We start from the raw sequence: 14,692 nt of genomic DNA, 5'->3' as shown, positions 1-14,692 counted from the left end.
TCACCATCTGGGGAGTTGGAGTGTTGACCACCTGTGGAGGTGGGCTCACTGTCTGAGGCCCCAGTCATACTGCAGGTACAACTTATCACAAACCACCGGCGACCTGCAAGTCATGGGTGGTTTTGATGAGGTTTATGACCGGTCTTCATGTCTCGGTCTAGCCGCAGGCCACCATGGCTACCAAAAAATCATCACGAGGTTTTTCATGCTGCACGAAAAACCTCCCCGCGACCACCTGGCATTGAAGCCACCTGGTGGGCAGCTGGACTGCGTCTGGCCGGCTTACAGACTGCGACTGGTCAGCGACACCTGATTTTTAAGCGGTGGTTGCCATCCAGACGGAGGCCAGTCGCTGCCCGCTCTGTGCGGTGGCCGTCCGCACTCCGTCAAGGTGACGACTGGACTGCGGCGGCCGCCGTCCAGCTGGTGATTGGTCGAGCGACAGGTGGTGGGCTGGACCGAGACCAGCCGCCAGCCAATCCTCAGCTGGTGTCGGTTTAGTGGTCGCAGTTTAAACTGCAACAGGACGCGGACTGGCCGGCCACCCGTCAGTGTTTTGACCTATGTGAACCTGGCTATGGTTGCCATTCGGCTGCCCACTGGACGGACAATGGCTGCCCACTGGACGGACGCTGGACAGACATTGGACGACCACCGGTAGCCGATTGGTGGCACAACTGCTTGGAGACCTCCGTGGTCGGGGATTGGTTTCGTGATTTTCATGTTTGCGACAGGTCTTACCTGCAGTGTGACTGGGGCTTGAGCGGGACTAGTTCCTTGTGAAGGAGGACCTGTGCTGCTAGGGACGACACCATCGTGCGCTTGTTGGGGAATGAAGGCTGCGTTTGCCTCATGCCTCCGATACACTGGGGCTGGTGCTGAAAAGGGTTGTCCCAGCTGTCAATTGCATGGCTGATACTGCTGCTGTTTAGGGTACTTGTTGTACCTCTTCCAAGCAGGTTGCTTGATGTTCTGCTGTTGGTCCTTTTTCTGCGGTTTGTTTGGACCATGGCCATTACTCTGAGAATGGCCTTGATGCTGGGATTCGCTCTGAGCTGGCTTCCCAGACTTGGCAGTATCTTTCCTGTTCCAGAACTGTTGCCTACGAGTTTGGTACCCGTACACAGTGAAGAATGCATCAGCCTTTTCCACCATTTGGCTGGCATCCCTTACCTGATAGATCTTAAGCTAAGCCATAAGCTCAGCAGGCCACGACTTTTCTAGCTGTGTGAGCAGCATGCGGTCAATTATCCCCTCTCGCGTGCGAGGGGTCTCATCTTTCTCCATCCACTCATCTAAGTAAGCAGTGAGACGGTCGAGGAACTGAACAGCAGTCTCCTTTTCTTGGAGACGCGCCCTCATGAACTGACTCCTGGCGTCATCAGCCGTTGAGACTGTATGCTTTGATGAGTGCAGCCTTCATCATCTCATACGTGAGATTGTCTCCACAAATTCTGTGGAGAATATCGAGGGCAGGGCCCTCAAACAAGCTGAGAAACTAGAGCCGCTTAGCTGCCTCATCCAGCTGGTACAGCTGCACGATATCTTTGAAACAAGCTATGAATGGCTTGATTTGCTTGCCTTCCTTACATGAAGGAAGCTTGAGGCGCCGGGTTGCCAAAACATGTGCTGGGAGCGTGCTTGTGGAGCTTGGGTTGGCTGCACCAGATGTGCCTGAAGCCAAGGAGTCCTGCTTGAGCTTCAACACCTCAAGCTCGTGCTTCTCACGTGCCTCGCACTCGGCACGTTCGTATTCACGCTGTTCTCACTCTTGTTCACATTTAATTCTACGCTCTTCATGGGTCATTGTCACGTTGCTGTTCATAATTGTACCGTGAGAGCACATAGTCTTTAATTTCCTGGGGATTGGTAAGCCCCATATCTTTGGTTTCCTGTACATAAGAACTAGTAGCCATGATGCTAACTCAGCTAAGACTGAGTGAACTAAAGACTGACGTACTGACTTCTGTTTCACAGAGAAATGCTAATAATCGAAATTAAAGATTATAGGCACAGGCTGGTGGTGACCAGTTTTATCTAGTTAAACTGGTAAAGAAAGAAGCAAAGAAAAAAAAAAATGCAGCCGACTGGGAAAACTCTTACGTAAAATTAATAAACCAGAATCAATAACCACTAGTAAGATAGTTCCTATAGACTTTAATGACAAATTCTTAGCTAAGAGTGAGTGAGTATTATTTCGTCAGTAACTTTAAAGCTAGGAGTTAATATCCTGGAATGAGGTCGCCAGATGTCACAGGGGGATGTGAATTTAAGAATAAGATGCTAATATATGTATGTAATCAGTTGACACAAGGTGAATCGACTTGTGAAATCTAAAAGTAAATTTTACTTTATGCAGGCTTACTTTGCCAATTCTCTAAAGACGAGAAATTTATAAACTTTCTCAACAGTACGCAGCGGAGACTACCCACGAATACTGTATCATTAGTACTGTTGGTCTCTGAGAAAGTGTCCTTACCCCCTGACAATCAGTAACTAATACTAATAATAATGGACAGGTCCTTGTTGATGCTACCTCCTGGCTGGCACGACGGATTTAAGTTTTAATATGGAAGAACTGGCTTAAATACCAGTCGTGATTAATATAAGAAGTTTGTGCAAACTGGGAGTAGCACGCTAAAGTAAGTTCAGTGTGGAGAAATCAAACACGATTCTACATTTACATTAAGCTCAAGAAAAGAACTGTAAATTTAATAATTACGAGGAGAATTTACATTACAAGTACAGTATCTCAAAATGAATTCAAATATCAGAGGAGATACACTCACTCACTCTCATTCAAAAAGCTAATTAAACTTAAACCTAGGAAAAAGAACGGAAATACTAGTCAGTGGAGGAAATGGAGCTGAAGCTACGAAAAGACTGGGCGTCTGTCTGTTGCTACGGCAGGTGCTGCTATTCACTGCTAATGTCCACTACGCCGATCACCAACTCGGTGCGGAGATAAGGGGAATCGTTGTACAACTGGAGACTCTGCTCTCAACGCTGGGCACGATGAGACCTTCTTCCGTGACAGTCCGAAGCTGACTGATGTAACCAACGCCAGTATAGGGGTGTGAGAACAGGCATGTTCGTCGGAAGTGAGCGTGGCCTAACTTCAACGGTCAACGGAGGCAGGGCGAATGATATACACACGCAATGAAATCACTCACTGAAGCACTAATGTCGTGCATAAGAACAGTCACTTTTGAAGCAGTGATGAATGTTCTGAAAAACCATCCCGATCAAAGTGCATTCAAGGATGGTTAAACTGAGTGATACACAGTGGGTCTTCCACAAAAGTTCGTGGCTTCCCACCAAAGTACAGTGTCACGAAGTGGTATAAATACACAATCTGGCAAATTTGTGACACACTCTACCTGCACGACCTTGCATTGGCGCTTACACGCTGGCAGTCGTCCACATTTCTAGTCCAACTTTCAGTCTTGGTGATTTACCGTATAGTGATTGATATAACATGGGCTCAGTGGGGATAAGGAGGGGGGGGGGGCTGCGACCATGAAATCTGTATAATAAAAAAAAAAAAAAAAAAAAAAAACTGAAATATGTCCTAGGATGGTGATTATCATCACCAAAGGTTCCCCCTGAGGTTGGGGGACAGTGGGAGGCCCTGGACAATCACTCTAGGTACTCAGGAGGAGGTGAAGAGAGGTTGGGTGAGCAGAGCAATGAGGCCAAGGGAGATTGATGTGGCAAGGACGATACAGAACATAGTGGTGAGGACGAGGGAGAGCATGGCCGTGTGGCAGCGAGGCAGCATGAGGCAGCATGTGGGTGTGCCAGGCAGCATTGAAGACAAGACAGACAAACATGACAGGGCAGTTGAGGCAGGATATTGCGTTTGCACACTGCTCATTGATGGCCTTAGCTCTTCATCAGTGCTGGTGGCAAGGGAGGTGATGTTGATGGTTGTCTGCTCTGCTGCCTCTTTCCTAGTTGTCAGGAACTCCCTGTATGTGCCTCAAGTGTTGCTGAGTGCCATGTGTCACTATGTCACTCCTCACTGAGTTTGGGTCCTTTTCCTGGATGTATGAAATTGCCTGGTCCCTCATGGCAAGGAACATGTTCAAGGTCTTGATTTCGAGAACATGAATGGGCTCACCGTCACCTCCATCCTCACTGCCCTCCTGTGCCTCTACCATGCATTCTCTTAGTTCAGTGAGCTCCTCTGTAGAGAGTTGCTCAGTGTGGCTGTCTAGGACCTCTTGCACATTTTCTTCATTGACCTGCTTAAATCCCGCCTCGTGCGAGAGGTCAAGGATTTCACAATGAATGTTCTCCACTACCAGAAACCTTGTGAAGGAGTGCACATATTCTGGCCATACTTTTTGTCATATGGCATTCATTGTGCTTGACTGCACCTCCTTCCACGCTGTTGTGATGTTAATGATGTGCTTGATGTCATAATTCTTTAAGAACCACCACACTGCGTCACTCATCCCAGAATCATTTGCCCTCACCATTTGCTCCATGGTGCAACAGTGGTAGTAGTCCTTGAATGTGGTGATGACGGCATGCCCTGGTCCACTGTTTGGTGAAGTAGTATTGTGTTGGGGGACAGATACACCACTTTGATATTATCCACCCAGTTCTCCATCCCCCAAGGATGACTCGGAGTGGTATCACATAGCAGGGGGAAACAATTGGCAACTCTGCTGCAGCTGGTACAGGCAGGGGAACAGGTGTCCTGTCATGTATGCATGGCAGAGTCTGGAGATAAGCCATGCCCTGGAGTTAATCTTCCAGATAACCCCATGGTTTTCCCTCACGTACCCTGCTAGCTCGTAGGGGTTCTCCCAATAATACACCAAGAGGAGGTCAGGCTTCAGGTCTCCCTCTGCATTGATGCCAAGAAGGATGGTGAGGTCCTTGGCTTCTTTAAACCCTGCTGCATGTCATTCTTTCTTGAAGTCTTGTGGGAGATACATTTCCAAAACAGGCCTGTTTCATAAAGTTGAGGACCTGTTTTGGAGAGTATCCCCTTTCCTCTATGAGTGCCTTCAGCTTTATGGAGAAGGCCTTAGCTGCTGCGTGATCAGCACTTGCAGCCTTGCCATGCATGGTCACATGTCTAGGGTCAGCACAGGCCTTAAACCACTCAAACCAACTCCTGCAGGCCTTGAACTCCTCCATGGCCTCTATACCTTGCTTATCCCTGAGATTCTCCCACAGATTGAGAGGAAATAAAACTTCAGTACAGGGGCTGCTTCACTCGGTTCAATTCATTAACCCACAGAGCTAGGAGTGGAAACACTCCATCTCCTCCATTATAGGCCTCCTTGTTCTGGTTAGTCATTAAGCAGTCAGGGTAGGCATGCTCTGCAATGCTTAATAGCACTGAAATTGTGGACTGGGGCAGCTTTAAGGCCTTGGCAATCTTGCTTGCCGTGGTGCTTAACAGTGTTCAGTTTCACATCAAGGGAAAGGCTACACTTTGTCCTTTTCGTGTTGCCCTTGGCAATATCAATAGCACCACACTTCTCACTGGGGGTAGCACAGACAAGATTTTTAAGTTATGAGTTTCATTTATTTCATACACAAAAAATTATCTGTCAAATTACTGTTGCTTGCAGCACATTCGTTGTGTCCTTGCACAGTTATTCAGTGATAGCAGTAGTGTTTCAGTGGCCTTGCACAAGCAAGAAGGTTAGGTAACTCAGAGAACACAAGGGAGACGATCACAGGTGCAGGACAAGTGAGTGAGTGGGTGAGCAAGACAGGGTCTTCAAAGGGTGGCACAAAGGAGGCCCCCTTCACAGAGGCCTGAGATGGTGGTTCTGCACATGTAAACACTATTTAGCTATCTCGAGTCAAATGTCTGCTGTCAGCATGTTTGTCACTGCGTTCACATAAGTTTGTTTAAGCTGCCATTACAAATATTGTTCAAGTGAATTTGCAATCATTTTGCCATGATTATTCAGGAACTGAGTAAAACTCTTTGTTCATTGCTATAGTGATTTATCACATAGGGAACAAACAGCAGACACCCCCAGATCTTTGCTGCTAGGGAGCACAGTTTTACAGATGGTAGGGACAGTTTTGTTAGATGAGGCACTGGCATCAGCATCTTTATGTTTTCACGAGATCCGATGCTAGCAGTATCTCTGGCACCACCATGTGCAATGCTAAACTCCCTGTTATATTTTATATAATTTTTTTTTTTTTTTTTTTTTTTTTTTTTTTAACAGAACGGAGGAAGGAAAAACAAATGAGTAAAAAAAAAATACTCCATACACCAGATTACTGGTGTCCTCTGTTCATAAAATATCTGTAACAATTAGACTTGAACAGTTGTTGGTTGAAATTTGGAGGGAAACAACTCTGGGGAAGCGAGTTCCAGAGAGATGCAGTTCGGGGAATGAAAGAATTCTGATAGGCAGAAGTTCTGCAATATGGCTGAGTGACATTCCAGTCATGAGCGCTACCAGATGCCTGTGTAGCACGAGGGAAGGCATGGAGAGGTGGCACCATGGACGCAACTTCGTCTGAGCATTTGCCAAAAAAATATCTGTAAAATAATGCAAGGGAGGCAACAGTCCTTCTTACTTGCAGGGGAGGTAGTTTATTTGTAATGGCAGGGTTGTTAATGATTCTAACAGCTTTGTTCTGAATTTTGTCTAGTTGTCTTAATGCAACCTCTCCACAACCATTCCACAAGGGTGAGCAATATTCAAGCTGAGAGCGCACATGACTCTTATAAATTATAGCTAACTGCTCATCAGCGAAGAAGGTATGGACTCTGTACAATAATCCAAGTTTCTTTGAGGCGGTTTTAGCGAGTGATCTGACATGAGAGGTCCAGCTGAGGGCACTTAAGTGAGATGCCAAAAATTTCAATACTTTTGGAGATGGGAATATTATTAGCACTGAAGGTAATGTACGAATCTGGCAATATCTGTCTATTAGTAAACTGTATATATTTAGTTTTACTAGCATTAAAAGAGACAAGGTTGTTTTGTCCCCATTCACTGGTTGTAGATAGATCTTGATTTATGGAGATGGCTGTACTGAGTTGAGAGGTGGAGATATTAGACTTTGTAAATGGATGTCTGAGTGTGAATGAACTATGTAGTGTTGAGTCATCTGCATATGAGTGAATGGGATTGTGGGTGACAGATAAGAGATCATTAATATGAACCAGAAATAGGGTTGGCACCAGAACTGATCCCTGCAGCACGCCGGCATTAATTGAGTGGAAATTGGAATATACATCATCTACTTTTACTCTTATTTTCCTGTCACTAAGATATGAAGAAATTAAAGAAACAAAAGACGTTAGTCCATAGCAAGGGAGTTTGGACAGCAGGGAATGGTGCCATACTCTGTCGAAAGCTTTAGAGATATCAAGAGCTACTGCATGAGTTTCTCCAAAAAGATCAACTGATTGATGGATGGTATGAGTTGAGAGATTGAGTATGTCAATGGTGGATCTTTCATGGCGAAAACGATATTGTCTATCACTAATTAAGTTGTTGGATTCAAGATGTTTAACAATGTGCTTATTAATTAAAGTATCAAATACCTTACCAAGAGAAGATGTGACAGCTATTGGTCTGTAATTGGAGGGGTCAGACGAACTTCCTTTCTTCGGAATTGGGTGGATATTGGCTTCTTTCCATGAGTTTGGGAATAAAGAAGTACGTATGCATAGTCTGAATAATTTATCTAGGACAGAGGCAAGTTCAGGGGAACACTTTTTCAAAACAATTGGCGGAATTCCATCTGGGCCTGGAGCTTTGTTGGTAGGTAAATTGTTTAGGATGGATTTTACGTATCTTGTCTGTATTTTAAGTGGGGCAATTTCGGGAGAATCAAGTTCCAGTACTGGGACATTTTGGCTGGTATCGTCTATGGTAGAGTTTCTGGCAAAGGTATTGGCAAAGATATCTGCTTTCCCACGTGGGTCATTTGTAGTGTCGCCATCAGAAGATTTTAGTGGGGGAATGGAAGATGACTTGTTAAAGTTATTATTGAAAGAATTAAGAGTTGACCAGAATATTCTATTGTCATTAGGGTTGTTAAGTAGTTTTGATGCTTGCTTTTTGAAGAAAGTTTGATTTAGATAGATTTAATACAGCTTTTGCATGATTTCTAGTAATTTTAAATTGGGAAAGTGATTCAGATGTTTTTGATTTTAAGTAAGAGTTATATGCTAGTGACTTTTGGGCTGTTGCTCTGGCACAGTTGCCATCAAACCATTTTGGAGAGTTCGATCTTTTAGTGAACTGTTGACTTGGTATGAATAAATCCATACCAGCTAGTATTAAGTTGCAAATGTGGGACTGGGTAGAATTGGGATCACTAGAGAAGAAAGACTGCCATGGAACATCAGCAAGATAATTTCTAAATGCATCCCAGTCTGCCCTATCAAAGTGCCATCGGGTCACCCTGACAGGTTCAGAACGGGGAGGTGTGGTAGGGTTAACTAATGAGGCTTTGATGAGATTGTGGTCAGAGGATCCAAGTGGTGACAGTACCTCTATCCTGTATTGATCTGGATTTTTTGTCAAGAATAAATCCAAGAGATGGGCATTATGGTCATGATTTTGTAAGAAAAGGGTATTTTGACTGCATGGAGGAATTAAAAGTTCACTTTTGTGGAAGCCTTTTCCCAACCAGCACAATAATTACTTCCACATTTCTCAGTGTTATCACTCATGTAGTACTTGAAATGGCTTGACCAACACTGCAACCAGGACATGATCGATGTTCATTGAGGAACCATCATATACACATTTGATCAAAACCAAATCAAAATAAAGCACCAGGAAATGCATAACCTATACAGTTTTATTCTGTATCATTTATTTTAACAAAGTTTATTCTCCTGTTAATGAAGCAGGACATATTGGGATAAATTCTGAAAACGTGGGGCATTATCAGGACGCCATCAAAATGTGAGACTCTTGTTGAAAAATTGGGACTGTCCTACCCAAACTAGGACATCTGGTCACCTTACTGCAGGGCCAGACTTTCAGGAACATATATAAAACACTCTTCTTACTCAACAAACAGTACATTAGACCATTGATTTTTTGTGCCTCCTTGGCATGGGCTCCCATCCAATTAATATTCACTACATCACCATGCAGACCATTCAAAACAGTGCCCTGACCCCAGCTCACTTATAGAGTACTATGAAACTAAATTCCTCCCTGTCAGAAACTACCTTGATGTGAGAAGCACATAATTCTATGTAGCAACTTGTACCAGTACACAACACCCCTGTCATTACATGACACACACACAACACTCATTGGTACATAAGACAGTCACCTCACAGACGTCATTAGATCCTCAACAACAGCATCCCATCTCCAGACATTCCAACACAAGCAGTGAAGAAGCGCCTACTTACTCACTGCTAGCGCAAGGCAGTATAACACCTGAATCAGAATACAAAATTACAAGCTTCTCTTGTGACACCCACCCATTGAAGGTGTCCTTAAAAAGATATGATCATGTTCATCTAGCTAGGCTCAGATCAGGACATCACCCAGCTCTACACAGCTACCAGTGTCAATTTGGGATGGGTGGAATCACAGATGACAAATGCCCTTGTAGAATAGGCCCAAACAAAATAACACACATGTTGGAGGACTGCACAGTACATGCCCCACTAACACATAGATGCATCATCTGTGTAAGAAACATGTGGAACAGCCCCATAGGGGCAGTTGCTTACCCACTGTGAACAAGTCTGCTCATTCGTATGGATTGGGTATGAGTGACAGCAACAACAAAACAAACATCCGTCACTTCCTTCCCTGTCCTCCAAAAAGAGGTTGTTGTACTGCAGAAGGGTAACTTCTGCCTGAAGTCCACTGGGTTTACTGTCAAATGACCTGGGGGTTGCAGCTGTTACTACTACTACTGGCCATATAAGATAATGAATTTGTTTTTGGAAGAAAGGTGATTTTTCTCAGCTTTGCCCTCATACCAGTGTGTAATACACAGATCCATTCCAGGGCATAGGGGCTAATATCCAAGTGGTTACATGTGAAGGTGTGTGTTGCCAACTGTTACAAATATGAGAACTGCTGAACCTAACAGAATGGAATGCTCTAGGTTGGTATTGCTTGCTTGTAGAAAGAGAGAGAGAGAAAATCACATTGGTTTCCTACTAACATTGTAATTTTTTTTTTTTCTTCACTCAATCTTCCATTCATTTTTGATGGGATATTCCGTTAAGGTCCAGACACAAAAGAGTCCTTTGGCAATGTAGTAAGTTAGAGAGAAGTATTTGTTTTATCTTTTGTTTTATTTTTTTTCAGAACGCTCCATCTCCTTCCAATCAAAGGAAAAGGCCAGAAAAAAGGAAATGAAGGCTCTTCGGAAGAAGTATGGGATCACAACAGATAATGAGAAAGTTGTTGTAAGTGGACAGTACATTGATAGGGCTGAGAAAAGGAAAAAAGAGGTTGGGTCCAGCAATCCGTATGAGAAGACGGAAGTTGCATCAACAGAAACGTAAGTTCTGAGTGTAAGAGGGTGTAGTACAGTAAATCCTCCCTATAATTCACCTTTCTGTTTTTTTCCTGTTGTGTGTTATACCAACATCCTGCAACTCTCACCATATCCCCTAAAGGAGGGTGGTGGACTGCAAAGGTGCAGCTTCAACCTGCAATCCACCTGGCTCACATCCAGATGAATATATAGCCACAGCAACATCAACTACTTCATTCTGATGATGTCTTTTTTCATTTTAACCAGGCCACCCACAGACAGTTTTATTGATCCTCTGGAAGATCTTTTGCATTAACCCCCCCCCCATCCCGACGTTTTCTGGGCAGTGGTACGCCCCAGTCCCGACATTTTTGGACTTTTTTTTTTTTTTTGGCTCAAACATCCGCTTTTGGTGAGAAACATCAAAAATTCATAGAGAAATCGCTCACCTGAGGTTTAAAATACTCGATCCAGGTAGGAGTACCTCCTTACCTTACAGGGTTTTCTGTCAGGCTGGCTGCAAAGAAAATGAGTTCTGTGGGAAGATAACTATTCCACACCACTCATAAACAGTATTTATTTATTTATTTGGTACGAATTTATATGTAGTATGAGAGTATATTGGTTTTCAAACGGTAATATAGGCATTATAAGCATTGTTTCACTCACTAACTCATCACCTTTGCTGACCTTTTTTTGCCACATTACCTGATCATCATTTCTGACTGTTTCTTCCTCTAATGTTTGTCCTCCACATTGTCATCGATTGGGGAATCACTCTGGCCCTGAATTTCGTACCGTGGCATAACATGGCTTTACTGGCCAGGTCACTGATGACAGGTGAATTGCTGAGAAAAGGGCATGCAGGGGGGGGGAGGAGGTCATGCTGGGTAAGGCATTGTCCCTGCCTGGCATCTTGTAGAGGAAGGTGTCCTGTGTATATGTGCCAAAAATCACTTGCAAAAATTGGAAATTGTGCAAATTAAATTGAAAATTGTGCAAATTAGGGACCTTGCAATGTTGCTGCCTTAATTTACGTCTCCGGGATATGAGTGCACATCGCGTGAGGACGTGAATTCACATCTCCGGGACGGGGCGGGTTAAAGGAATTAATGAAGAGTGTCTAACTCTTCTGATGTAGAAAATCTTACCTAAAATCCTCTAAGTAGCAAGAATAAAAAATGAATTACAGTATGTCATTGGAGTGGAGGAGTTAAAGTTAACTGTATATCACAGGAAAAATAGCTCAAATGAATTTAAAGTTCCATTGGTACATACAGTACAGTACGGCCTCAAATCCAGAGTGGTTGGTTCCAAAGGCTTTATGGAAAATGAAATATTTTGGAAAGTGGAATCATATTGATACCTATGAGAAAACTATTTACTGTACACAATACAGTACATAGTCTCGAGGAATGGGAACTGTAAAGGCAGTGAAATACCTTGCATAAGTAAGTTTTCCTTTGCTTTTGTACATGTCTGCAAAAGAACTTGATCTTCAAGTATTCATTGGTTGTGTGAGGCCTTTTTTTTTTTTTTTTTTTTTTTTTTTTTTTTTTTTAATGTGAGGAAGAAGGCACCAAAGGCCAAGAGCCTGCAATAATACAGTTCCCTCCAAGAGAAAAACAAAATACAATAGAGAGCCTAATTCAAGATCCGATCATGTCGAGATGCCTGGACACATTGCATTTGAAAGACTGGAGATCATAGGCAGCTGGAAATACAGACAGAGGGAGACAGTTCCAGAGTTGACCTGTTGCATAAATGAAGGACTGGGAGTAACGGTTGACTCTTGCATTAGAGAGTTGGACAGAAAAGGGATGAGAGTTTGCTGCTAAATGGGTGCTACGCGCCCGTCATAGAGGTGGAGGAATGCATGCAGACAGTTCAGAGGAGCAGTGACCATTAAAGTAGCGATAGAAAAGAGATAAAGATGCAACAGTGCGGCGAAGAGACAGAGGTTGAAGGGAGTCAGTAAGAGGAGGAGAGTTAATGAGACGAAAAGCCTTTGACTCCACCCTATTGAGAAGAGCTGTACGTGGGGAGCCTCCCCACACATGAGAGTTGTACTCCACACAGGGGCGGATAAAACCCCTGTATAGAGTCAACAATTGTGCAGGGGTAAAGAAAGAATGGAGTCGGCTTAGCACACCTAATCTCTTGGAAGCTGATTTTACAAGAGATGTAATATGATCTTTCCAAGATAAGTCACGAGTAAATGAAACCCCAAGCATGTTCAAGGATGATGCAGGATTAAGCTGAATATTAATAAACATTAGTGGGTATACCTGTGGAAGATTTTGTCGGGTTGATAGGTGTAAGAACTGAGTCATAGATGCATTAAAAACAACCAGATTATTTTTACCCCAGTCAGAGATATGAGCCAAGTCAGACATTAGGTGTAGCATAGCCTCATCCCTTGTTTGTTGAAGTAACTGCTGAGATGGGTGTTGTGGGAACCGAATGGAAATGTGAAGGATGGAGTCATCAGCGTATGAGTGGATAGGGTTGGATGTACAGCTTAGAAGGTCATTGATGGATAAAAGGAAGAGAGTTGGTGATAGGACGGAGCCCTGAGGAACACCACTGTTGATAGATCTAGGAGAAGAACGATGGCCATCTACAACAGCGGCTATAGAACGACCAGAAAGGAAGCTAGCAGTGAGGGCACGGATAGAAGGATAGAAACCCTAAGAGGGCAGTTTGGAAGTTAAAGATTTATGCCAGACTTAATCGAAAGCCTTAGAGATGTCAAGTGCAGTGGCAAAGCTTTCACCAAAGTCCCGAAAGGAGGATGACTAGGAGTCTGAAAGGTAGGTGAGAAGATCGCCAGTGGAGCGTCCCTGACAGAACCCGTACTGACGATCAGAAAGAAGGTTGTGATGGGAAAGATGCCTTAAAATTTTTCTATTGAGAATTGACTCAAAAACTTTTGAAATACAGGACATTAAAGCAATTGGACGATAGTTGGAGGGTTGGGAGTGGTCCCCCTTCTTTGGGACTGGCTGAATGAGAGCAAACTTCCAGCAAGAAGGAAAGGTACAAGTTGACAGACAAAGGCGAAAGAGTTTGCCTAGGCTGGGTGTAAGCACAGAAGCACAGTTCTTGAGAACAACAGGAGGGACTCCATCAGGCCCGTATGCCTTGTTAGTATTCAGGCCAGTGATGGCAGAAAATACATCAGCAGAAGAAATTTTAATGTCAACAGGAAGTCAGAAGGGGGAAGTGATGGAGGAACAGCACTGGAATCGTCTAAGGTGGAATTGGAGGAGAAAGTCTGTGCGAAGAGATCTGCTTTACCAGTAGAAGAAATAGCTACAGAACCATCAGAGTAGAAAAGAGGAGGGAAGGATGATGAGGTAAAGTTGTTAGAAAGGTTTTTGGCAAGGTGCCAGAAGGAGCGGGAAGAATTCGAGTTAGAGAGTGGAGAGCATTTAGTACGGATGAAATTATTTTTAGCAGAACGAAGAACAAACTTAACACAATTCCCGGTAGAAATGTAAAGATGATGTGATTCAGGATTGGGTTGGCTCCGGTACCTTTTGTAGGCCCTCTCCTTGTTGTGGACAGCATTAGAACAAGCGTAATTAAACCAAGGCTTTCTTTCGCTAGACATAGGATACAAGAAAGGAATGTATGGTTCCATGACCGAGAGAATAACCTCTGTAATGGGCAAGGCACACTCAGATGGCTCCCGGCCATGGAAGCAATAATCATTCCAGGGAAAATCAAAGAAATATTGCCTGAGGGCCTCCCAATCCGCGGCTCCAAAATGCCGCAGACGACGTTTCCCTGGAGGGTCCACAGGCCGTACCGGAGTGATTGGACAGGTTAAGGTGATAAGGTTATGATCGGAGGAGCCCAATGGAGAGAAAAGATTAACAGTGTAAGCAGAAGGATTATTTGTAAGGAAGAGGTCAAGTATGTTGGAGCTCTCTCCAAGGCGGTCTGGGATACAGGTAGGGTGCTGTACAAGCTGCTTTAGGTCATTAAGGATAGAAAAGGTGTAGGCTTGTTCACCAGGTGGATCAGTGAAAGGAGAGGAGAGCCAAAGGTGGTGGTGAACATTGAAATCTCGTAGAATGGAGATTTCAGAGAAAGGAGAAATGGATAGAATGTGTTCCATTGTAGAAGTAAGATAGTCGAAGAATTTTTGATAGTCAGTAGAATTAGGGGATAAGTAAACAGCACAGATATATTTAGTTAGAGAATGACCGGAAAACCG

General features: G+C 43.9%; 1 protein-coding gene across 1 annotated transcript in view; it reads left to right on the top strand.

Moving 5' to 3' along the window:
* LOC145416872 (angiogenic factor with G patch and FHA domains 1-like) overlaps positions 1-14,692 on the top strand; it is a 136,380-nt gene that overhangs the window by 107,170 nt on the left and 14,518 nt on the right. Inside the window, exon 7 of the mRNA XM_080285739.1 lies at positions 10,296-10,491. Coding sequence (XP_080141865.1) covers positions 10,296-10,491 — 196 coding nt within the window. The remainder of the gene's footprint in view (positions 1-10,295; positions 10,492-14,692) is intronic.

This window comes from Coenobita brevimanus, chromosome 108 (assembly GCF_032717465.1).
Source record: "Coenobita brevimanus isolate Jiangsu-jjx chromosome 108, ASM3271746v2, whole genome shotgun sequence".
Taxonomy (NCBI): domain Eukaryota; kingdom Metazoa; phylum Arthropoda; class Malacostraca; order Decapoda; family Coenobitidae; genus Coenobita; species Coenobita brevimanus.
The sequence above is the reverse complement of the archived record's forward strand: the minus strand, read 5'-3'. Positions and strand labels throughout refer to the sequence as shown.